We start from the raw sequence: 25,018 nt of genomic DNA, 5'->3' as shown, positions 1-25,018 counted from the left end.
AGCCAGGGAGTCATGGTGCAAGAGGCTCACCCGGTCATATATGACACAAGCTGGGGGCAGGACAAGGAAAGGATATTTATTGAGCACCTATAAATGCCAGTCACTAAATGAGTCTATGGAAGATAGAGAGCTAATAAACAGATAGATAGATTCATACATACCTACAGATAGACTGATAGACCATAGATGGTAAATAGATTGGTAGGTAGATATATCCATCCATCCATACACACATACATACACAGGGATAAATTGATAAATCACAGATAGGTAAGTAGATTGATAGATAGGTAGCGGGATTATTGATGATTTACGTGTCAGTCCTAATCTAAGTTTTGTATGAGTATTATCTCACTTAATCTTCACTATGAAAGAGGACTATATAATCCTTACTTTGCAGATAAGAAATCTTAGGCACTAGGGGTGAAAGAATTTACCCAACTACCCTGGCCAAGCTGTAAGCTCTATCACTTCCTTGTGTGGATGTCAAAGGTGGGAACATTTGTAAAGCCTGGGCTCTGCATGTGATAGATACCCTCTGAAGACTGTCTACTCTAAAGTGATCATTATTTTGACTTCTCACGGAGTTTGCTAGAAAGCCTTCAATCATATCTGTGAGTTATTCTCACTCTAATTCGTCTGTGTGCCCCATGCCAAAGGAACTGGTGTGAAGTGACCACTCAGCTCTGAGCCTGCAACACCTGGGCATCATAAAGGAGTCTTGTATACTGTTGGTAGGAGCGTGGATTGGTACAACCATTTTAGCAAACAGCTTGGCATTGTCTAGCCTAGCAAAAGTACATACTCTATAACCCAACAGTTCCACTCCTTGGGTATTCCCTGGAGAAACACTTGCACATGTGCACCAGATGACGGTGCGAGAATGTTCACAGAAGCATTGCTGATAATCCCTTGAAATAGGAAATAACGCAAATTCAACGGTAGAATGGAAAAAGACAAGTGTTACATTCATACAATAAAATACTATGCAGCAATGGAAATGAATTACACAAAAACAGGATGTGGAATGAAAAAAAAACAGAACAGAAAAGATTACATTTCATCCGTAAAAGTTCAAAAACAAGCAACACTAAGCCATATTGGTTAATGATACCTGTGGGTGGTAAAACTACTGAGAAAGGAAGGATGTGTTTAACGCAGACGTCAGGATGGTGTTATCTCCAAAAAAGAAGGTGGAGTTGTGATTGCAAGGGCTTCTGAGGTGCTGGCAAGCTTCTACCTAGTGACCAGTGGGAGCTTCCTTTACAAAGCCTTTTTAAACAGCACCTACATTTTATGCACGCTTCCCTGTGTAAGACGCATCTTTCAACCCAGTCCCACCAAATGAACAAACAACATCAACCACACATCGGTAACAGTGCAAGAGATGGTTCTAGACCACCAGTTAGTTTTTGTTGCTGTTGTTTTATTTTGTTTTGTTTCAGCTATGGACCTCTTTCTTCACAGATCATCCAGGCACAAGCTTAGCAAGCAGAGCAGAGGAAGGAGAGCTGCTCGGGGCGCAGAGGCTCGGGGATTGAGCGCCGCGGATCAGCCTCTCTCCAACTCCGGGGGCTGTGTGGATTCCCAGCTCCCTTGCGTGGCCTCCAAGTTCCCTGATCCCAGACACTTGGCTCTACCTCCTGGCTTCAATACCCACCTCCTGGTCTCTCCTGCCTCGTGGGCCCTGCTTCACACTTTGTGGCTTTGCCTGCTTTTCTGTATTGCCATTGGCTTAGGTAAGGACTAGCTTCCTTACCTGCCTCCCCACCTCCTCCCCCTGCCCCCGACCCCAGATCCCACCACTAGCCAGGCCAACTCCCAGACCCTGAAGTAAATTTCCGTTGTTAGATCTTTTTATTTTCTGCCTAAAACACAACCTTGACACTTTACTCCTCCAGAGGCAATTCAAACAATCCCTCCCTTAGGAAGCCGCCCTGATGCTCCACACTGGCGTTTGGTGCTTATCACTGCCTTGCCATTGCTTCTTTCATTGTCTGCCTCCTGCATGGGAGCACCATGATGGTAGGAATACAATTTTATTCACTTTTGTATACTCATCACATAGTAGGAGTAAATTTTGATTGAATGAATTACTATTATTTCAATCGAAATGCCTTGGAATATCCAGTCTTTAGCTTAAAGAAAGATTGGATCCAAGCTGAGAAGCATAGAAGTCACACGTCCCCGCCACTCACCTTCGATTTCCTTCAGAATACGCTGGCATTTGTCCACCGACACACCCAGCTTGACATAGACCATTGTGACGGCAGCACCAATCTTAAAATCATTTTTGGCACAGGCAAGGACATCCTTGAGAGAGTAATCTGAAAGCAAAGGAAGAGGCTCAGGACCTGAAGGTAATTTGTCCTGTCCCTTTTCTGTGATTGACTCCAAAGGCCCGGCCCTTCCTGGATGTCCTGGGGCTCCGCAGGGACTCAGACTCAAATGAATGGGTGAGCAGCTTGATGACAAGAAATGCAGGCAGCTTCAGGGCAGAGACCTCGTAAGAGAGCAGTGTCAACCGCCCCTTCCAGCCACCTCAAAGATTCCAAGGGGTCTGCTGCCCTCCAAAGAGGGAGAGCGCTCAGAGCTGTTTTCTAAAACTGCGGCTCCTCATCAAGGCTCGAGGCGCTGATCCAGTGATCTGTCCACCTTCCCTCACCCACCCTCTCCATTCTCTGCTACAGGAGAAAGAGTTTGTTGATTGATTAATTGAGATGATGAAGGCGGAGTGTCGGGTATAGGACCTGGCAAAGGGAAGAAGCCAACTTCCCTTATTTCTTCAACATTTTTGGATCCTTTGCCACTGGTTCCTCCCTAGCTCTCCCCAAGGCATCCTTCTCTCCTGGGCCTGCTGGAATCTCAGGTGGGACTTGTAAGCACCTTTTCGTAGCACTGAGGCCAGTACAAGGAGAGGAGAGCGACTGTGATGACTGAGCTTGTCTAGTAACATTCCTGTAGGTCAGTTGTCCCCAAAGCATGTTCCTTGAAACATGAATCTATGAGAACATCTCTTACAATTCTTGTAATAGTAAGTATTACAAGAAAAGAGCTTCTGTGGCCAAGTAAGTGTGAGCAGTGTTGTAGCAGAAGCGGCAAAGTCATTTCACGGCAGTGTTTGCGGGACTCCAGAAGTGGGATCTATCATGCTTTCCCCACTTAGCTGATCACAGAGCCCGTTCATAGGAAGCAGTCTGAGGAACTGAGAAAACTATTTTTGAAACTACTGGTATGGAGGAAGGCACCCTCGATCTTGGCAAGACTGGGGCCACGCTGACATAAATTTACATTATGTACCATGGGTCCTCTTGCAAGTTCACTAGACTGACAACCAACGCCTGGCTCCGCCACAGCAAACCGTGTGACCCAGGGCAGGTCCCTTAAGCTGACAAATGTCGTGATGTAGGAAAGAATACTGGATTGAGAAGCAGGGTTCACCCCTTAGACTCGTACCTGACTGCACTTGGAAAGACCTGGAATCTCCGTATGGAGAGTAGACTGCAGAGGAAGAGTGGGAGGCGGGTTCTGGTTTGGAGGCTATGGTCATAACCTGCGACCTGGCCACTTAAAGTGTGAACTATGACCAGCAACATTGGCATCACCTCAGAGCTTGTCAGAAATGTGGAATCTTGTGTCTCACTGCAAACTTACTGAACGAGAATCTCTCTCTTACAAGATTCAAAGATAATTCGCATTCACATTAAATTTTGCAAAACACTGGTCCTGAGGTGAGCATAAGGTGGTAACAGTAAAGAGAGAGAGAAAATACAATTTGAGAACAGAGCTGATGGAACTTGCTAATAGATTAGAAGGAAAGAAAAATAATCGAGGTTGACTTCTAGACTTTTGGCTTGAGCCACTGGTTGGATGGGTGGAACCATTCTGAGATGTGGATGCCTGTGGAAGAAACACATTTGAGGAAGAAAAGCAAAAGTTCTCTTTGGAGACATGTTAAGTTTGCGATGGTCGTAAGACATTCAAGTGGAGATATAAAGGAGGCATTTGGCCGTAAGCTCTGGGGCGTGGAGAAGAGGTCCAGGGTGGGTGCATGCATTGGGAGTCCCCTGCATGTTGACAGCATTTAGAGCCGTGAGACGGGATGCCATTGTCTAGAGAGAGTAAAGTGGGCCCAGCGACTCCCGGAGCTCACGTGCCCCACCAGGGAGGCCACAGTCCCGCGGGCAGTACCTGCTCTCTCCATGGCCTCTTTGTTCATAATGAGAGTGTACTCATAAATGCCGCCGAGCACGGCCTCGGTGATGTAGTGGGTCCCGAAGTCGCGGAAGAGGTCCCGGTACTCCCCGTAGCCGTACTCCAGGGGCAGCTGCTTGACTCTCTGAAGGAATTCGTAATGCAGCATGAGGCTTCTGGGTTTCAGCTTGTAATGGGCCACTTCAAGGTCAGAACGCGCGTGCAGAAATGTGCTTTTCTAAATGAAATACCAACATGGGAAAACCAGACCTTTAAAGTTAGGAATCTGGAACGAGAAGATGAACTTTACAAATACCATCCAATGTCGTGGCCTGGGGTCAGCACTCTTATGATTCCTTTAGGATGCTTCAGGGAAGACGGCCTCTTTGACAAGCCCTCATGTCTCATAAATATTCTGATGTCCTTTTCGGCTTGGAAGAGCTTGCTCTTAACTCACCCCACTACAGCAACACATAAGGAACGAGAAGGGTGGGTAACCAGAAACAGACACGGCAAGGAGCAGCCGGTGCGCAGGGGGCAGCTCTGATGAGGGGCAGGGTTTGCTGACCTACAAAGGCAACCTCTTCGTCTGTGCTTCTTAAACTCTAAGGAAAATCCACTCAGGAAAGAGTAAAATTGGGGCTTCAGGAAGGCTGGACATTGCCGTTCATGGCAAGACTCAACTACAGCCCGCACACCACATCTGGTGCCTGGTTTGTGGCTAAAGTTTTACTGGAATGCAGCCAGGCCCATTTGTTAATGTCCATAGCTGCTCTCCCACTACATGGCAGAACTGAGTAGTTACGACAGAGATCGTATGGCCCTATGAAGCCTAAAATATTTACTCTCTGGCCCTTTACAGAAAAAGTTTGGTGACCCCTGTTGGGTGAGGCGGACTGAAACACAGTGATACTGATGAGGCGCAAGCACGCAGGAGGATTCGGATGATCTGAGGGGAGAGGTTCCTCCACCAGGATGTCGGCAAAGGAAGAGGCGGAGGGGGGAAACGTGCGGAAGGTGCATTCTGCCCCAATCTTAAAACTTCCTGCCAGCTTGACCTATCAGCTCTATGAAGCCATGCCAGCTCCGGCCGTGCCCACCGCCAGGCCCCTCAGGTTCCTGCCTTGCTCTCGCCCGTGCTAGTCCTGCCCCAAGACTCATGCCTCTTCCTGCTCCCTCGCCCTTCCAACCTAAGCAGTCACGAGGTGCTCTGTTCATGAGTTTTCTAAATATTTTAGGTTTCATCTCCTGCTTGGGTTATAATAGGAGCTTCCCCACTGATCACCCTTCTTCCTCCAGCCTGCCTTCAATGCTCCAATCAGAGTCGACGGCCGAAAACTCTGATGGTATTATTAGAATGCCCCTCTAAGCTTAAAACACACCCTGAACTGACTCTCTACTGCCTCCAGGATAAAATCAACTCCCTTACTGTGCACATAAGAACTTCACAATCTGTCCCCCATGGTCTCTCTGTGTCAATGTCTACAACCCTGAAGTACTCCTCCCCATAACTTACCATTTCCCGCCGTCCACACTGTACATCAGCACTCGTCACCTTCTCGCTGTTACCCACATCTGCCGTTCTCTTTCGTAAAACAATTTTGCTCATGCTGTTCCTTCTGCCTGAAATGCTCTTCCCCCACTTTTCTGCCTGACACACACCTACTTATATTTTAAATTCCCGCTTAGCTGTGCTGCCTATTTGCTACCATCCCTGAATTTCTGAGACACACACTGCATTTTCCAGGGTTGCATTGCACTTTGCTTATATTTCCTTTATAGTGGATAGCATGCTGTATTACAACCAATATGCAAAATTAAGAGTAAGCTATCTGCATACACGTTTACCTCTCCCATTAGACTGTGAGCTTGAAGGCAAGAACCATGTTATATTTGTCTTTAGGCCTCAAGTCTCTAGCGAAGGGCCTAGCACAACGTAAGCCCTCTATATAACTGGCTGTGTAAGGAGGGAGGAAGGTGAAACGGAGTGAGCAAATGGATGAGACTCTTTGTTTTCTCCCCTCACAAGGTAAGTTCCTTTTAATCAGTCCAATCCTTCATCACAGTCTTTCAGTCTTGAGCACCTACTAAGCGCCATCCTAAATCTAAAGATGAAAGAAACAGCCTCTGCCCCCGAGGAGCTCACAGCCTAGATGGTAAGGGAGAATAGGGAAAGACAATGACAGTCTAACTAATGTTTGCTACCCATTTGCAGCAGCAGAGACCTGTCTGAGGCCCTCACCATCTCTTTTTTCTCATATGAATCACCGTAGACATCTTGACCTCCTCCATGTTTGCCTTGGACTAATTTTCTATCACATCACATCCATGTTGAAAACTCCCAGCGACTAGAGAACGAAATGCACCTTCCTCACTCTGGCATTCAAGGTTCCTCACGTCTGCCTGTCACCTGTTTGCCAATATCACATCCCCTCACTTCCCAGTCCGATCCCACCTCTTCTAAGTCACCGGCTTTCACCATCACCTTACGGGGGCGAGGGAGCAGATGATATGAATAGATTAGTACCCCAGAAACATTTTTCTGGCAGCCCATAAATTTGAAGGGGTAAGTTGGATACAGGAGACACTTTAGGGGGGCCGAGCAAGAGATGAAAGGGCCTGGGCTGGTTAAGATGTAATCAGAGTTAGATTAAGAAGGGTGGAGAATTATACTGAAGGATTTGGTGGCCAATGAATGTGGAAATGAAGAGGAAAGAGAGCCAAGCACCATTCTGAAACTCTCAGCCTGGAGAAGTAGAAGGAACAAAACTGCTATTTAACACAGAAAATTTAGGGGCAGAACTTGCTTTGGAGTGTCAGCAAGGCATCCAGGTAATGAGGCCGGGAAGGTGGGTGGTGCCGGTCAGAGCTGAACAGAAAGGTCAGAAGCAGTGACGAAGGGCTTGGCTTGTCCTTGCAGAGGTGAGGGGAGGCGAGCAGAAGAGGCTGCCCGGGGTGGCTAGAGAGTAAGAAGAGAAGATGTCCACAAGTTAAATAAAGTACAGGTGGGGATATTAGAACCCAGGCAGGAAACGGATAAGAGCAGAAAGAAAGCAGGAGAAACAGGCGGTGGTGGTGTGGTCAGCTCCACCAGACGCCCCAAGAAGTCAGAGACGAGTCTTGGGTGGCGTTCAGAGGGGAATTTCAGCTGAATGCTTAGGATGGAAGTCAAATTGCTGGGGGTGAAAATCTCCAGAGATGGTTTGTCTGGAAAGGCTACAATCTCAAGCTTAATGGAAACTAAGGAAAGAAGCTTATTAGAAAATGAGAGAAAATAATTATGGAAGACCACCACCGCCTGGTCTTTCTAAAAAGTGAGTTAATGTAAGACCAAGTTATTTTTTATGAAAAGCTTTTCAAAACAACAGAAATATGACTGGTTGCTGGGACTAGTAGCGATGCAGAATACAGACCATCTGTGGGCATGAAAATTCAAACGAATACATAGAAATTAAAGAGCAGTGGAAGGAAAGGGTACTTACAGTGTGAGAGAATCGTTTGGTTCTGCTAATAAAATGCTTGGCATTACCACTTGCTGAACTAATGCCAAGTTCAAATATTCCAGGTTTTTTAAAACCAAAGCTGAAATGAGACATACTAGTTGCTGTCTCTGTGACATTATGTTCAAAATCTGAGTACGACTCATATTCTGTCAGCGCAAATTCATATTTGCCTTGGGTCTAAAGGAAGAAAAGAGAAAACGTTTCTTACTTCATTTGACTTAGATCAGCTGAGTCCAAGTCAACAGACATCCGCTGTGCACATGCTGGGCTCTTGATGAGGTGCTCTGAATGCAGAAAACTCAGGGCCAACTGCGTCCCCACCCAGGGCTCCTGATCCACTGGGAGAGACAGAGGTGCTCAATACTGCGGGGCGGTACTCAGAGGTGGGTGCTTGATTTGGATTCCAACTGGCAGACGTAGGGGAGAGCATTCGGGGCTGTGGGCTCAGCGGAAGCAAAGGCGCGGAGGCGAAGGCACAAAGGCGGGAAAAAGTAGGATGAATTGCAGAGGCTGCAGGGACTCTAGTACGCTTGACTCAGAGGCGCAAGAGCGAGGGGAAGGGAGGGCACATGAGAGGATGTGCTGGCTCGCAATGCTGAGGCTCTGGGATCGCCTCTGAAATTTGGACTTCATCCAAAGATGGGCCAGCAGAGGAGGCAGCGAGCCTCAGATCATTCTAGGACAGAAGGGCAGTGGAACTGGAGGGTGGACTGGGGGCAGAGAGGCAGGCTACAGAGGAGAGCTGTTGCCTCAAAAGTCAGTGCTCATCGTCCTGTGCACGGGGAGCTGCCAAGGGTGCTGCCTCGGTGTCCCGGGAGTGACCAGACCTGAATCGTCTCCACCTCACTCCCAGTGGCTCTGGATGCCTGCAGTTCCCATAACACCCCAGCTGCTGAGGAAGGAAGGGGAGCAGAGTGACTCTGAGAGCGGCCTGGGGCGGAACACCAGTTTTAGTCGTCTGACCTTGGAGAGATGACTTCACCTCTCTAAGCCTCAGTTTCTTCACGTGTAAAATGGAGATGCCTCCTCGCACTGGGCTTGTTCTGAGGGTTGAGTTTATACGGTAATCACTGGCACAGCATTCAGCACCGGCCGTGGGAAGGCCAATCACCTGCGCCAGAGCGGCTGCAGCTGGTGGGCCCGGGCCGGGAGAGCCTGTTTCTCCTGAGCCCCTTTCTTCTTTTCTGGCCAACAAGTCTGTGCAGGGTTGGAGCAGGGTGGCAAGAGGAGGAGACGAGAGGAGGCAGCACCAGCCTTGAGGGCTGCACAGATTTAGAAGTGGGAGCTACCATCCAGCTGACCGAGTCCAGCGCCTTCACTTTACAGATGAGGAAACTGAGGCAGAGTGGACAGGGAACTCAGCCTAAGGTGACACGGCAGGCTGTGCAGAGCCGGGCCTGGAACGGCGTCTGCCTCGGTCCCAAGGGTACGTGTCACGCGGTAGCATCGTCTGTCCTGAGCCCTCTCTGTGAGGCTGGCTTTAGGGCTGCGTGTTAAGCAAAGCACAGGCTTCTATCAGGAGGGCATTTTCTAACTTATCCTTTGAACCATTATGGTTCTAACAGGCCAGGACTTGGTAACAACCAGAGTTAACATTTCCTGAGGACTCACCACTAACCAGGTGTTGTGTGCACGAAGCATTTACACCTGTTACCTAATCCTCTCCCTGCGGGGCGGAACCACGATGACCCCCGATTTAAAGACAGGGACACGTGGGATCACACAGATGGGAAATGGCAGAGCCCCCGAGCCTCTGAGACTCCAGGTCCTAAGCACACGTCTATCTTCATGGTTTGTGGTTGGTGCCGTCCAGTCGATTCCGACCCCTGGCGCCCGCATCCAGCAGAGTGGAATCGGCTGGGTGTTTGTGCGCCAGCCTCTCCCCTTCCAGCACTGCAACAGACAGCACTCCGCTGCTGTTCACCGGGTTTTCATGGCCAATTTTTTCAGAAGTGGGTGGCCAGGTCCTTCCTCCTAGCCTGTCTAGTCTGGAAGGTCCACTGAAACTTTGAAATACACGTGGCAGAGCTTTCAGCATCCCAGCAACACACAGCCGCCACAGTATACACCCGGCAGTCGTTGGTGTGCTTCCCTGACTGGGAAACGAACCCGGGCTTCGGTGTGAGAGCGCCCCGTCTGAACCAGCAGATCCCCGGGCTGGCTCTCTTCGTGGTAGCGAGTGAAATTACTGTTAGTATGATCACTGCCACTGCAACTACTGCTCTTAGTAGACACAGCATGCCGGCCTCACCACTGAGGCTCCAGGAAGGAACCACCCATTTCACACTTGAAGAAGTGAAGCTCAAAGGGAAAGCGTGATGCATGTGAGCACCCACAGCGAGCAGGGCCGGCCCTCAACTGCGCTAGCTGGCTCCTAGCGAGTGCTCCCTCCACTGCCCTGCAGTGGCATCCTGGCTGTGACGTACCTGTGGGCTGTAGCTTTCCACGTTGTATGGCTTCCTAAACCTCGTGTTCAGTATGTAATGAGGGGAGCATGCACCACCGTAATACCTGTGATCAAGAACCGGGCCCTCCAAACGGTTTGTAAACAAATTTATCCTGTAGGGGAGGCACACAGAGGAGGCAAGTTAGGGTAATCCAGGTGTGTGATCTCGACTGGTAGATCTACTAATTGAAACCAAAATTCCCTGGCACAGTATTCAAGGCCCTTGATATGGGATGGAACCAGCTTTCCAGCTTTGTCCCTGGCTGCTCCCAGCCACACTGTACCCAGTCTGCAGCCATCTGCAGGTCCTGCTCTTCCTCCAACCTGCTCTGCTCCTTCTCTTTGTTTTAGTGCTGTTCCCTGTGCCCAGAACACCCTTCCAGCCATTCACAGTCTTATCTCTTTCTTATCTTTCAAGATGAGCTCTGTTGCTGCCTTGTGGGAAGGCTCCGCTGATCCTTGTACCAAGCTGGGTTAGAGGCCCTCGTAAGACCCCGTGCTCACCCCCTTGTGCATTTATTGTTCTGTACTATTACACTTGCCTGACAAGAATGGTCTAGCATAACAGGTAAGAACACGGGCTCTGGAGTCAGACGCCTGGGGTCAAATCCCTGTTCTGCCATTTATTAGTTACGTGACCTCGGGCAAACCAGTTAACCTCTCGGTACCTCGGTCTCCTCATCTGTAAACGGGGACAAGGAAAGCACCTCCCTCACAGGGTTGTTGAGAGGGTTACACGAGAACGTACGTGTTGGGTGTGCAGAACACTGCTTGGTCGGTGACAAATGTGTGCTGTTATTTATGGGTCTGTTGCCCCCACTAGAGTGTGTGCTTCGAGAGGGTGGTGGATTCCTTCTGAAATTCTGTGTGACCCTATCACAAGGCACTAAAACAGTCATCGTTTCCTGTGGGTCTAACTGGAAACAGACACAGCAGTGGGTGGCTCTAAGCACTGCCTTATTTAGTGTCCCCAAAGCCCTGGGCAGTGGAGACCATTATGTCCATTTAGAGAGGATGGATGCAGCCTCTCATTGGACAGCACCCTCACCTCCCCCGGGTCGGCCTCCATCCCGACTCCTCTTCCACGGAAGGCTCTGTGGAAGGAGTTCTGGCTCCTTGCAGCTTCCGCCCCACGGCCTCAGCTCTGTTCCTAACAGAATTGTCTTAGGCTCTCTTTCCCAAGACAGAGTTCCAGGTATCATAATAGTGCATATTTATTTATTTTATTTAACAAATATAATGTGGTGCTTACTCTGTGGGGCACTGTTCTAATTAATTTACACCTGTTGGCTCATTTCACCCTTGTGAGGAAGAACCTTATGAGATAGGTATTGCTATTATACCATTTTGCAGATGAGGAAAGTGAGGGACAGAGAGGGTGATTGACCTGCCCCAGGTCTCACGGCCAGCCGCAACTGGTAGGCCAGGATTCGGAAGTCTGAGGGTCTGGTTCATGAAGCGAGTCTGCATTCTTCCCACTGCACGAGCCGATTACAATCACCCTGGCTTCTTCAGTCCTCACAGACCTTCACAGAGGGGTGTTATCCACTTCCTCTACAGACCACGAGGTGAAAGCCCCTCATGGAGAGGTGGCCCGCCCGAGGTCCCGCAGCCAGGGAGCTGTCCTTCTGACCCTCCTCCAGGGTGCAGCGGACTCTACCACTGGCTCCGAATGTCCGCTCTGTCACCCTCCCGAGCTGTGTGACCCCAGGAACTCTCGTGACTTTTCCTGGCCTCGATTTCCTTATTCAGGAGGTGGGGATTATAATAACTAGCTCATAAGGTGGTCCTGACGGGAGGCCTTGCTGCAGGAGGGGTCTCTCTGTCTAATGACAGCCTTTCAGGATTGAAATGTGATCTTTGTTTAGGAAGAAGGTGACTTCCATTCATGGTCACTGTCCTCCCCACTCTGCGTCATGCAGGACGGTTTCTACTGCATATGAGGGGTCCGCACTCCCCCTCCTGGAGGCTGAGAAACTGCAGAAGGTGGCAGGCAAGCAGGACAAACGCCAGGCCAGTCCCGCCTCTTCTGACCTTGCTCTCTGACCTCACCAGAGGACTGGACCAACTCAGAGATCCCCAGAAGCTTGAAACACAGATCGACCGCAGGCCCATCCCAGAAATCCGTTCCTTCTCTAATTACTTAGGAGCCTCTCCTCTGGACCAGGCCCTCTGCTGGGCCCTAGCTATGCAAAAAAAGATGGAACCCCCCTCGCAAGTTGAGCGAGGTGAGCTGAGAAAGCGCCTCACACAGTCACACAGCAGGTGTGAGATAAACATTCACCCCAGCCCTCGCCCGGAGCCTGTGTGGTCTCCATGCACAGCTTGTCCCTGGGGTTCCTAACCCCACCCCGTGTGGCCCGTATCTCCCTAGGGGACATGCTCCTCAGGCTCCTTGGAAGCGTCCTCAGAGAGCAGCCTCAAGCATCCACTGACACTACAGTCTTTTTCCAGGAAGGAAAAAAGAAGGAACGCTGCTTCTATCAGCTCCCTTCCTCTCTCTTCTCCAGAATTACATGCAGTGTTGTGCCTTCCCATCCACACAATGGGAAGACGGTAACTTACCCAGTGGCCAGACGGCCAATTGCCCAGTATTGGTCCATTTCATGCTGGCATTTTTTATAAATCCTCCTACAGTTTGCCTCATCTGACTGGTCTCCACAGTCGTTGTCCCCGTTGCAGAGAAGTCTGCGGTTTATACACCTCCCTGGACGGAGAAAGGGTGTGGCCCACAGTCACGTGGCTGTCCAGAGGGGAACTGACATCGCGTGAGCACCTACTGTGCGCCAGACACTTTGCTGCCTTTAATGCTCTGGAACAATTAGTCCTCATGTCCCCAGGTGATCGGTAACGGCATCAGCAGAGAGGCCAGTGTTGCATTTCTGGAAGCTTTGAGGGGAGATTATTAAGGGTGGGGAAAGAGGAAGTGCCTCACAGGGAGGGGTCAGGTGGCCAGGCAGCAGGGAAGTCTGCACTCGGCTCCCTGAGGCTGGGGAGACGAGGTGGGTTTGGTGGGTCGTGTAAGCAGTACTAACTGTGTGCCCTTCCATATGTTACCCACCCCGCCTCAATTTACTCATCTGTAAAATGGGCAAGTCAGCATACCTGCCCCCCAGGGTTGTTGGGGCTTTAAGTGAGCAAATAGCACAGCACTGACTCACGGTAGGTGCGGATAAGTGCTGTTATTCCTACAGTTCGTGTTTTGTGGGCGACATCCACATTGCTAATAAATATTTGCAGCAGGATTGGAACCTATAAGTGTCTAATCACAAATTCTTCCCACTAAACCACACTGTCTTCAGCACCATAGCTACTTGGACTATTTTTAGACGATAGAAATATTTGGACTGTATGTTTAAACTTATTCACAGCACTTTGGCTTCCTTTAAACTCTTTGCCCCGCTGACTTGGTTTCCTTTCTTATCTGTATGTTCTTGGGGTAAAGCCATAAGGCGACCGGTGACCCTGTTTCCTGACATGTGTCTGGTCACTTGAACCAAAGTTCTTAGGGGTTAAAGGCAAAAGAATAACAATCTGGTCTTCAAACTGTTTCTTACAAGGCGTTTAAACTAGAGCCTGCCCGAGTAACCATTATGGCTGTGGTCAGCATCACGGAACGCTGGCCATAATGAGTCCGTGGACACACTGTAAAAAAGTCTTTCAGATTTATTGGATGGAATTTTGCATTTGCAATAAGCCCTAGAAATTGCTCTAAGAATCCCTAACTCTTTCCTGCAATATCCTGAAGCACGGTGAATGTAGAGAGCTGCACCTCCCATCGAGATAATTTGAAGCAAAATATTCTTATTTTTGCTGGCGACTTGAAGAAATGGAGAGGCATATGTTAGCTTGAATTAGCTACATGAATGAGTTGAAAAGACAAGTGTTTACTTAGTTCTGCAGCTGATGATTATTCATTCGTGTGCTCCTTCCTTCCTTCCTCTGTCTGACCATCCATCTGTCCCTTTATTCCTTCCTTCCTTTAATCAGAAATGTTTTACTGACTATATTACGCTTTAGGTGTATTTATGCTGGACTTGGTGATGCAAAAATGTAAAAGCCAGGGACTATCTCTCCAAAGATTTTTCGGAGATGACTGATGCTAGCCGCCCTATTTCACTGTTGGAGGCTTTGCCACGTTGTACTCAGCCTCAGGCCTCTGAGAGCCGGCAGAGCCCACAGTCTGCAAAGAGTGCTCATGGCCATTGTGTCACCTGATGCTTATAACACACTTGTAGGTATTAACCTCACTTCCGATTTTCTGTTGAGAGAACCAACATGCAGAAAGGTCAAGTGACTTCTTCTAGGTCAAAGAGTCAAAATAAGACTTCACTCAGGATTTCTGATTCTAGCACACATCCTCTTGGTGTCCTTAATGTCAGTGAATGTAATCTGAATCCCCAAATTCCTAATTGCAGCTCTTCCACCTACCTGCTCTATGATCTCGGGGAAGTAACTTCTCCAAATCTTAATTTCCTAATTTGTAAAATGGGGATAACAATAACACCTACTTTTAGGCTTGTTTTTATGAAATAATACATGTAAAGGGAGGTCAAAAATTCAAGGACAAGGCAGCCTCCTGGTCTGACACACGACCTTGGTCTTGAGGACTACGCAGTGGCCAGGCCCCCCAGCATCATGTGCCATCTAGCTTTTCCCTCCCACTCCTGTAACCTTTTATACCTGTCTGTGCACAAACAAAGCCTTCACATCGCACTTGACTTCTGCAGGGCCTGTTGGTAACACAGTCTTCGACTTCCTTGTCATAGAAGTTGCACGGCTCCCCGTGGAACTGAGACGGCCGGAGCAAGGAGACATGTCTGTACTGTAGCAGAGAGGAGCAAGGTGAGCCAAGGGTGGGGCCTCAGGGACCATGGAACTGAGCAATTCTGTATGCAAATGGGTCCCCAGGCCCGGATCTGGGCTCCAGGACAGCATCTGATCGTTTGATGGCTGCTCTCCCAGCCCCTTATGCTTCCCCATTACATACACCTCAGGCTCCATGTTGCATTTGGCTGTTTGCCTGACTGTTTCTCCAACTAGAACTTGTGCTCTCTGAGGACAGGGACCTTGTCTCTGATCTCTGCGTCTGCGGGGATCAGTAAAGATTTGCTGAATGTGGGAAAAGCATGGGCTTTGAAGTCAGAAGGTAGTAAGCATAAAACGAGTTTCTCAGCTTGATTACTTTAACGGGTTGGTTCAATTATCGCCATTTACTCGGTATCTTACAGATGAAAAAGCATGCACTTTGGAGCCACAACTGACTCCGATACTTTCTAGTTCTGTGACATTCGGCAAGTTAGTTAACATTTGTGATCTCCATTTCCAAATCTGTAAAATGGGGATAATAAATTACCTAAATGTACAGCTATGGAGTTTCAATTATACATACGATATATATATATGAAATCTCATCATGTTGTCTGGTACATAGTAGGCACTCAATTTCTTGTACGTGTTTTTCTTTTTTATTAGTGATAATTTTTAGCAGTCAATATTTCTCTCTCTGTCCCTTCCTGTTTGTTTATTTCAGAATTTTGATTGAATTTCCAAACTATCGATTGACCCACCCAGTGTTGAAAAAGGTAGGTGTTATTTATGCTTGCTTGTTGTTTGCTTTTAATCATAATCATGCCCTCTGGCCTGGCCTCAAGGAGGCCACAGATGGTGGTGGTGGTGATGGCAGGCACCGGGCAGTGACAGCACAGTGCGGTGGGCGATCCGGTAGAGAAGGTACAGAGTGCTCTATAAACTCACAGGGAGTCCCCAGTCGTGAAAATGGTGAAGCGACGTGTAAGCTGAGACCCACAGGATGAGTAGAAACGTCAGGCAAACAAGGAGAGCTGGCGTGAACAGGCAACAGCAGAGTAATCCGGGTGGAGGAAACTGTTGTGCCAAAGCTGAGAGACCAGAGAGAATGTGCTTTGTTCCATGAAACAAAAAGAAATTCACCATGCTGGAGACAGTGCGAGCGGGAGAGAGAGGCAAGAGCTGGAGGAGACGTAGCCAAGAGCAAGTAAGGCAGGCTCCTCCAGGCCTCAGGAAGGCTGGATTTAACATTTTATCATGGGGCATTGAGAAGCCACCATAGGGGAGGGAAGTAATCAGATTTAGGTGGTTGCCAAAAGCTGGCTGCAGTCAAGACTTTGGTACAATAAAAGGGGCCAAACCAGGATAGCAGCCCCTTTGCTGAATGTCATGTTAACCAGCCATAGTTATTGCTTGTATGGCATCTGGAAATCCAAAAAAGAACTACAGACAACCATTCACCCATGCTCCTTCACGTTTCCAGAGGGCCTTTCTTTCTGGAAGGTAGAGGTTAGCAGGACAGGATAAGGTCTGCAAAGAGGACTGCCAGAAGACTAGCCCCAGGAGCCAAGGACAAACCGGGCATGAGAAGTATGGAAATGATGGAGGACAGACATCTCCCAATCCCAGGTGGAAGGTTTCGATGAATCCTCAGCCAGTGACCCTGCAGACAGTGATGATGTCCACCGGAGGGAAAGCGTGTAGTGAAGAGCTCCGGCTGGCCGGATGGATGGATGGCTCATGCTGAGGCTTCCCAGGTTATGGTGCAGATGAAGCAGTTATCCAGATAGCTGGATCAATGCTGACAAGCTAGCATAAAGCCCACTTTAGGAATTAAATGGTCCTGCTTGGCTTTCCACATTGATCCAATTAAGTGTGTAATTGTCCTGGGCCAACTTCCACAGCCTCTTTAGTGTCCTAGCCCATGGCTGGTTTGGTTTCCCAAGGAACCCTGGAATGCCAACCATTCTCTTTTCTCTGGCACATGTGCTGTTCTAGAGCTGGGATCCTGAATCAGCCCTCCTGACAAGGGAGCCTGAAGGACTAACACTGCAGAGACTGTGTTTTGATTGGCAGAACGCTGGACAAGAAGCCAGTGGCCTGAGTTTAAGGCCTGTATTTGCTACTAGGTGACCCCAAGAAATCATTTACCTGCTGAGTCTCTGTTTACCTATCTGCCTAAGGGAAAGAGTAACAACTCTCCTCCTTCCTCGCAGAGATGTCAGAGAATATAATGAGATCAAACAACACGTATTTATGGAGCACCTATTATGTGCCAGAAATAGGCCTACGCACTGAAGGTATAGAAGTGAATAAGCCTTGAAGAGCTCACAGTTTAATGGAAAGGTAAATAATAAAAGAAAAGTAGGGGGCCAGCCCCAAGGTGCAGTGGTTAAGGCCAGTGCACTCCGCTTCAGCCACCCAAGTTTGCGGGCTCGGATCTCAGATGCAGACCTACACCATTCATTAAGCCACGCTATGGCGATGACCCACTTACAAAATAGAGGAAGTTTGGCAGAGATGTTACTACAGGGCTAATCTTCCTTGCCAAAAAAAAAAAAAAAAGGGAAAGTAAATGATCAATGTTAGGATACAGGAGGAATAGGGAGCTATTGCAGCTCATAAAAAGGTGTCTACTAACTGCAAGTAGGGCTAAGAAGCCCAGAAGCCTTCTAAGATGAGATGGCCTCTGAGGAGAGTTTTAAATTACCGGTAGGTGTTAGCCAGCCAAGGAAGTGCGGCAGGTCTCTCCCGCCTGAGAAAGCAGCATGAATAAAGGCACAGAGGGAGAGTGTAAGGGTCAGCGAAACACAAGTGTCCGGTGTGCTGGAGTGGGGGTGTTTTGTGTACATGTAGGGTTAGGTCGGGGGGGCCTTGAATCCCATGAGTCTGGAGGGCCATGGGTAGACTTTGAATGGTTTCAAGCTGGGGAAAGACAGGTCAGACTTGCATTGCTGATGGCTCCCTCTGGTTGCACCAGGAAAGATGGGTTGAAGGAGCAAGGTTGGAGGCAGGAAGCCTAATTAGGAAGCTGCTAACATGAGCAAGGACACATATGTTTGGGAAAAAACGGAAAATCAAAGAAAGGATCTAATTGCTGCTGGGAGGCACAAAGGAATAGAATTCATTGATTAAATCATCCAAGACTTATTGAGGTCCTACCCAGTGCCAGGCACTATTGGTGGTGCCTCAGCCAATCTTGCTAAGAATTAGGGCTCCTAGAAGCTTCAGGCTCCCCCAGGGCCAGGCACTTACCCTTTTCTTCTGACAGGGATCACATGTGGTCCAGGAGGACCAGCTGGACAGTTCACAATCAATAGGCGTTGGTGTGACATCCACGCTCCGCGTCTGTCTATGCTTGGCAAGGCTCTCATTGACGGCATTTGACTGGAGAGAGCGTGGCTTTTCACCTCTAAAAGGTCATCATGAGAGAAGAGAGTCAAGTATCAGAAGGGAATTAAGTATTCATCCTATAATATTTGCTGACTTGTGGAAGGCTATTAGTTTATCAACAAGTATAGATCAGTTCATCCAACAAACATGTACTGAACCCCCAGTAAGTGCTGACCTTATGGCTAGCTGTGATCAAGAGTACCGCACTCAGATCAGAAGACAGGCCGTCGGCAGCTGGGTGACCTTCGTCCAGTTTTTCAACCTGTACGAGCCTCACATTTCTCACCTCTATAATGAGAGAGTCACGCCTACCTCATAAGGCTAGTTCTAGGATTAAGTAAGAAAGTATATGTGAAAGCACTTTACGGACTCTAAAGTGCTATAGATATGCAGGGTGTCCCACAACAGCGGGATATAGGATTGAAGCAGTTCACTCCCCATCTCTAAGCTGCAGTTTCATCCCCTGGAAAATAAGGTTTGGAGTATACAGTGTTTAAGACTCTCAGGTCAAGAGTCTATGAAACATTTGCTGACAACTAACCACATTCAGGGTACTGTGCTATAGGGAATACAGACAAACATAAGACACAGGTTCTGCCTTCTGGAACTCACAGTTTGTCTTTGACTAGGAAAAGAGAAACATGTCTCAAGTCTTAGCTCTTCGGGACTTTATCTGGTAGACAAGGTTTTTAAGCATGCAGGCTCCATGGTCAGAGCCGTGCTTTAGGACATCACCGTGGCTGCTGTGTGGAGGCTGGACAGGGCTGGGGAGAGCCTGGAGGCAGGAAAAGCTGGTGGGCAGCTCTTGCAGCAGTACCTATGAGTGATGTGAGCCTGAACTATGGCAGTGTCCAAGGGAGAGGGGAGGACAGACCTATGAGACATTTCTCGGGTGGAAGGGATAGAAAGTGATGGGTAATTAGATGGGGTGTGGGTTAGAGAGAGGAAAAGGCTTAGGTTGTTGCTGGTTTCCAGTTTGAGAGTGTGGGCAGGTGGGGAACACAGGAGCAAGGGAGCTTATGGGGGAAGATGTGGTTGGGGTATGCTGAGTTCCAGGTGCCCACAGAACCCCTATGTCGAGCCATTCCATAAGCAGTCCCTACACAGCTTTGGAACTCAGGAGAGAGATTCACACCGGAGTTACAGATCTGATCGTGGAAAGCTATGAGGGAGGTAAGACTGCTCTTGAGAGGGGAACAGACCAAAGACAACCCTTGGGGGATGTCACACCACCAGCAGAGCAGGAGAGCCTGTGCCCTGCCTGTCCAGGGCATGGAGAGTATACAGAGGTGAGTGGGGGATGAGGTGAGACCAGGGGTGGGAGGGGAAGGGAGAGGCAGGTGGAGGCCCATCTGCAGAGCAGTCAAACAACATGAGACCTGAAATACATCACGTACAGAAGGTAAGTTGGCACTTTTGTTGAGTTCCTAGCACACCGTGGGACATTCAGTAAAAGTGAATGAATGAGCATTTTATCGAAGCTGTCCAGGCTTCCAGTTCCGTCATGTGCATAATAAGCTGAGTGTATGACGATTTTTATTTTTCTTCCATCTGAAAGAGTGTATAACACTGTAAGGTTCTTTGTAATTTGTGTTCCTTTTCAAGGCAAAAAGGAGAAGAGAAGAGAAAGAGAACCAAGATTTGCTGAGTACCCAGAACATGTCAAGCCCTGCGTGAGGAGTTGAACCCGCGCCGCCTCATTTCATCCTCACAGCAGTGCTAGACGGCAGCCACGCAGCGCTGCCACCTGGACAGATGAGGGAAGGGCCGAGACTCACGCAGCGGCATGCGGTGGTGGTCTAGGGGTCTGGGCCGAGGTCGTTTGACTCTAGGGACTGTGCTGTGTCCACTGCCCCACACTGCCTGGAAGAGGAGCTGGGCCAGCATCCACTCCACCAGGCATTCCGTCTCCATGCAAGGCCTTTTCATCTCTCCATCCAAGACTGAGTCATTAGAGAGAGCATCACATCGTTTCCACCGTCTCAAATACATAGTACATCACTCCAGACAAGGTTATTAACAATACATTCTCACTTGGCAAAAGTCCTAAAAAGAGGATAGTATTAACTACAGTGAAATCCATCTCCATGACCGCCCCAGAGAGCAGCAAAAATCAATTGCCTAGTAAAGTTGGATCTTTAGCGAAAGGTCAAAGCCTCTCTTGGAAACCACAGGTGGATACGTTAAAATGGCTCCTTGAGGCAGGATGCTGCACACCAGCAGGGGAGCTTCAGAATCTGCTTTTATCTACTAATTTGCCCTGGTTTGACAAAACAATATTGTCTGTGATTTGGCTTCTCCAAAGTATGTATTTGACAGCTCTGCAGGGTATCTTCTTCCTGCTTCAACTATGAAACAGTTACATGGTGATTTTTAGCAACTACCAACCCAATTCAGGGCTGCGGTTGAGAGGAGTGGATAAGAAATGCACACACACACTATTAAGAGTCACGATTACTTTCCTCTCTGAGATCTGGAAGACAGTTAATGGGCAGGATGATCATTTATAGAAGGAACTTGGTAAAAAGTAGTTGTAGCCACCAGATCTCTCATTTTTGCACGCAATTTTCATTATGGAGGCAGCAAAATAATGAAGTAATCAGCTGAATTAATAGTATGTTTGTAAATTACATCAGATGTGTGTGGTTTATTAGGACTACACATGCAAATCTGAAAGAAAGGCTAGCATTACATGTCATCTTTAATTCCTGGGAATCGCATGAAGCCAGTAAGGAAAGGCTCAGTCAGGGCCTCTATGTACAGATACAGCACGTGCCTCTCGTGCCTGTGAATTTCCACAGAAACACGCCAGATGGACGTTTTGACCAACTGACTTGGCTTCTGTCGTTCAAAATCTCTGTATGATTTTAATTTTGAAAAATTAAAGATGCCCTAAGAAGCACGGGAAATAAGATAATGAACACCCATACACTCGCAACCCAGGATTGGCAATTATTAATATTTTGGTATGCTTTCTTTGAAGTCTGTTTTTAATAAAAAATATTCCTATAAATTTCACATCAGTATTTTACATCAGCCCAATGCCATTTCCCTCTCCTCCTTTTCAGAGGAAACTATTGTCATGAATGAGTGTGTGTCCTTCCAGTCTTATAAATATTTTTACATATATATATATATACACGCAATATATAGTATTGCTTTTGTGTGCTTGACTTATATAGTATACATTATTCTTCAACTTGCTTTTGTTAATCAACACTGTATTTCTGAGGCCTAGCCATATTGATTCATAAAGAGATCTAGTTCTTTCCTTTTATCTAGATTTTTCCACCATGGGACGTATATTGCATTCAATTTATTCTTTTTCTTTTTGAAGGACATTTATATTTGCAATTGCAATAACGCTTCTACAAGTCCTATCCCTCTACATAAGGACTGGCAAAGATGTGTCTTTCTTTGACGTGAATGTAATGCTGTTGCCAGCATTAGAATATATTTCACTGGGTCCCTGTCTCCCACTCTCTTTCTAACAGGAGTCTCTGATCAAAATAAAGATGGATCCACCGGGTGCGGCGGGATTAGGTCAGCAGTAAATTGCAAGCCATCAGCTTATATAGATGGGGTGCGTCAATATATTTTGGCTTTCTGGGGAATTGCCCTGACACAACAACTTTCTCGTCACACACAATTTGTTAGGCAGCTGCATCCTTTTGCAAATAGCATCCTTCCTCTTTGCTAGAAGGGGCAGCTTCTGGGTGGCAGATTTTCAATTTCTCTTCTCTCTGTCATTTGCAGTTGTAGACAGGAAATTTAAAGCAATATCTCAGGGCAACAAACCTGTGGCCCGGAGATAGAGAAATGGCATGGGAGTCCAGCAAATCAGATACACAAGGCAGGTGGACGGGGATAATGCCTTAGTGCCAGGCAGGAAGATGCAGGGAGATGCAAGGGCTGTGGAACCAGAACAAAACTGGATTTGTACCCATATTCTGTTACATATTGAGTAGCCTTGTGACAGTTCCATTCTCTCTCCAATTCTCAGTTTCCTCTCTGAAAAACTGTAAACAATAGCACTTACATCCAGATCAGAGCAAACGCATTGAAGTGCCTGACACAGAGTAGAAATGAATAAAAAAAATAAAAGGTCTCATGGCCATGTGATGATTATTTCATTTGATTTGAAATAGTTATTTAGGAATAACTAAAAACAAAACCTTCCTTAGCTAATACTGAGGACGTCCCAGCATTTTCTGTGCCAGAACTGAAGGCTCTTCTTGCACTTTGTGTGTGGAATTCGAATACGTGCCGCAGTCAGGACTGCCCAAGGGAATCATGGGTAAGAGACCCGAGAACTGAACCTGGCTTCAAGCAAGGGTTTGAGATTCATAAACTGGAGCGAACCTCCTCTCCTCTTTGAGGGTCAGTTTGCTTTTCTACACAGTGTGAATCAGAAACAACACGCATCTCACGATGTGGCTGAAGGACAAACGAGCTTTCCAGCCTATACTCTGCTCGCCTGCTCGCATCTCCACCTCCGACCTCAGAGTAAACCTCCTCAGACGTAAAGGTGAGCAGGTTGCTCCTTTGCTTAAAACCCTTCAATGGCTCCCGGTTGCCTAGAGGATAACTTTGAGCTCCTCAGCTGGCACTCTAGTGCCCCCAACCCCAGCCATGATCGGACTCCTGCTTACTCCTGGTCTATCTTGTCCTGGGAACTCCCGCCGTGGCCTGTGCTCAAGGCTTGCTGAAGGGAGGCCTGCAGTTTCCAGAACAAGCCAGGTCTTCTCACATCTCCATGCCTCTGCCTCTCCTGCTCCCTCTGCCTGGAATACCCTTCATCGCCTTGGCCCTTTGCAAACGCCTTTTCATATGTAAAGATTCAGCTCAAGCATCATCTCTTCTAGAAGCCCTGATGCCCAGCGGAGTGGATCACTCTCTCTCATTTCCTGCCTGCCGCTGAATCCTCTCTGGCAACAGTGCACATAGTATGTGCTCACACGTCAGCTTTCTCCACGAGAACATGAGCTCTTTGTGTCCCTCAGAGCGGGACAAGGGGCCTCACATACGGGTCAATGCTGTGGGTAGGGTTGCTATGATCCCTTAAACCCTCCATTCCAGACGCATTTCCTTGGGTCTTGAATCCTTCTCTGTATACACAGTACACACAAGGAAGGCCTTGGCAGCTTGGTTCTTCTTGGCGCCAAGTTAAGATTCTTGATAATCATAAGAGCTATGATTTACTGAGTGCCCATTGGGTAGTGAAGACTCATCCTGGTCTCAGGGTGATGCCCAACCTGGTGAGCGCTCAGCAGAGAGGAGATCAAGGGGTGTGTCCAGTGGGTACTAGGAGCCCCTCACAATAAAGGAGAGGTAGTGCTCAGGTAGCATTTATGGAATGAATAAGAGGGCCGGCATGGACAGTCCTTCTTCCGTAGGATTGCTCACAAGGAGGTCTGGGATGCAGGAGCGCTTCAGCATCCCGTGGTAGGGCCGTCTCGTCATCAAGGTGACACTCGACATCCTGCCAAGTCTCTGGCGCCTCCTTCACTGGAGCTCAAGTGTGAGCTTCCACTCAGGTGTTTTCTTTAGCCTATTTTGTACCCTATCGATGGACATAAAAAATGATTAAATAAATCAGCTGGCATTTACCTGCTGGGAACATCTAGAGTGTGTGTATGTGTGAGAGAGAGGGAGGAAAGGAGACAGCCTGGGAACCGAAAGAATGTGGGTCGGTGAGCAGGAAGAGTGGGTCACTCTGGGTTATGGAGGGCATCCATAGGAACTGGCTCTTTTATTCCATACATAGCAAAACTTCTTTTGCATAAAGAGTTACACGAGGCTCTGTTCAGGATACAGAACAAGTGTCCAATCCTTCTCAGCTTGAAAAAATACATCTAAACATGCCCATTTCTTACGGGAACGTTTGTTGAAGTCAGCCTCTTGGTTCCTGAATAATTTGAAGAAAGCTGTAGATATTATTTTTTCAGATACATGCAAATGGCTTCAAGAGATGTTCCTTATTCAACAGGCAGGCAACAAAGAGACGGTCGGCGTTACGTGGCGTCATATTCCCTGTCATGCAATTGATCAGGAAATCGTTTGCAACCATCACTTACCTGGAGCCAGGCAAACCGAGCCAAGCCAGAGCGGCCCAGAGAAGCAGCAGCTGTGCCAGCGCCCTCCAAGCCCCGCTCTCGGACGTCCTCATCTTCTCTCAGTGGCGGGTGGTCCGGCCGAGGCTGCTGGATCCGTGAAAGCCCCTGGCAGGGAGGGCTGCCCTCAACTTCTGTCCCCACAGAGCAAACAGTTCTGCAAAATAAACAGAGGCCACCAGTGACTGCAAGCTCCTTAGACTTTGCACGGACAGAAGACTCACTGTGACTCTGGGAACCAACCAGAACGACGGCCAGGTCTGCAGCAGCTTGGCTTTTATTCACGTGTGGCAGACGTTTGGGTGAGCGGCCGAGGGGACAGGTGTTAGTGAGGCAACAAGGACTGTGGGCTCCAGGGCCTGGGTTCAGACCCTTTCTCTGCCGCTCACTAGCTTTGTGACCTTGAGCAAGTTACTTCACGTCCACGCTTCAGTCTCCTCACTTGACAAATGGTGCGGATTAAATAAGTGAATACAAGCAGAGTGCTTCGAACAGCCCCGTGTCGAGCACTCAGACATGCCGGCTATTATTCCTGACGGAATGTAGGCGTTGGAGTCAGA

General features: G+C 48.2%; 1 protein-coding gene across 1 annotated transcript in view; it reads right to left on the bottom strand.

Moving 5' to 3' along the window:
• The window catches only part of C8B (complement C8 beta chain), a 38,183-nt gene extending 13,490 nt beyond the window's left edge, over positions 1 to 24,693 (bottom strand). The window contains exons 1-8 of the mRNA XM_014844679.3: positions 24,423 to 24,693; positions 18,208 to 18,364; positions 14,827 to 14,968; positions 12,709 to 12,850; positions 10,124 to 10,256; positions 7,677 to 7,874; positions 4,192 to 4,432; positions 2,199 to 2,327 (exon numbers count right to left, since the gene is read on the bottom strand). Coding sequence (XP_014700165.3) covers positions 2,199 to 2,327; positions 4,192 to 4,432; positions 7,677 to 7,874; positions 10,124 to 10,256; positions 12,709 to 12,850; positions 14,827 to 14,968; positions 18,208 to 18,364; positions 24,423 to 24,514 — 1,234 coding nt within the window. The 5' untranslated portion in view covers positions 24,515 to 24,693. The remainder of the gene's footprint in view (positions 1 to 2,198; positions 2,328 to 4,191; positions 4,433 to 7,676; positions 7,875 to 10,123; positions 10,257 to 12,708; positions 12,851 to 14,826; positions 14,969 to 18,207; positions 18,365 to 24,422) is intronic.
• Between the last annotated feature and the right edge of the window lie 325 nt (positions 24,694 to 25,018).

Source organism: Equus asinus, chromosome 5, assembly GCF_041296235.1.
Source record: "Equus asinus isolate D_3611 breed Donkey chromosome 5, EquAss-T2T_v2, whole genome shotgun sequence".
Classification (NCBI taxonomy): Eukaryota; Metazoa; Chordata; class Mammalia; order Perissodactyla; family Equidae; genus Equus; species Equus asinus.
Note: the sequence above shows the minus strand (reverse complement) of the source record. Positions and strands in the feature narration are given on the sequence as shown.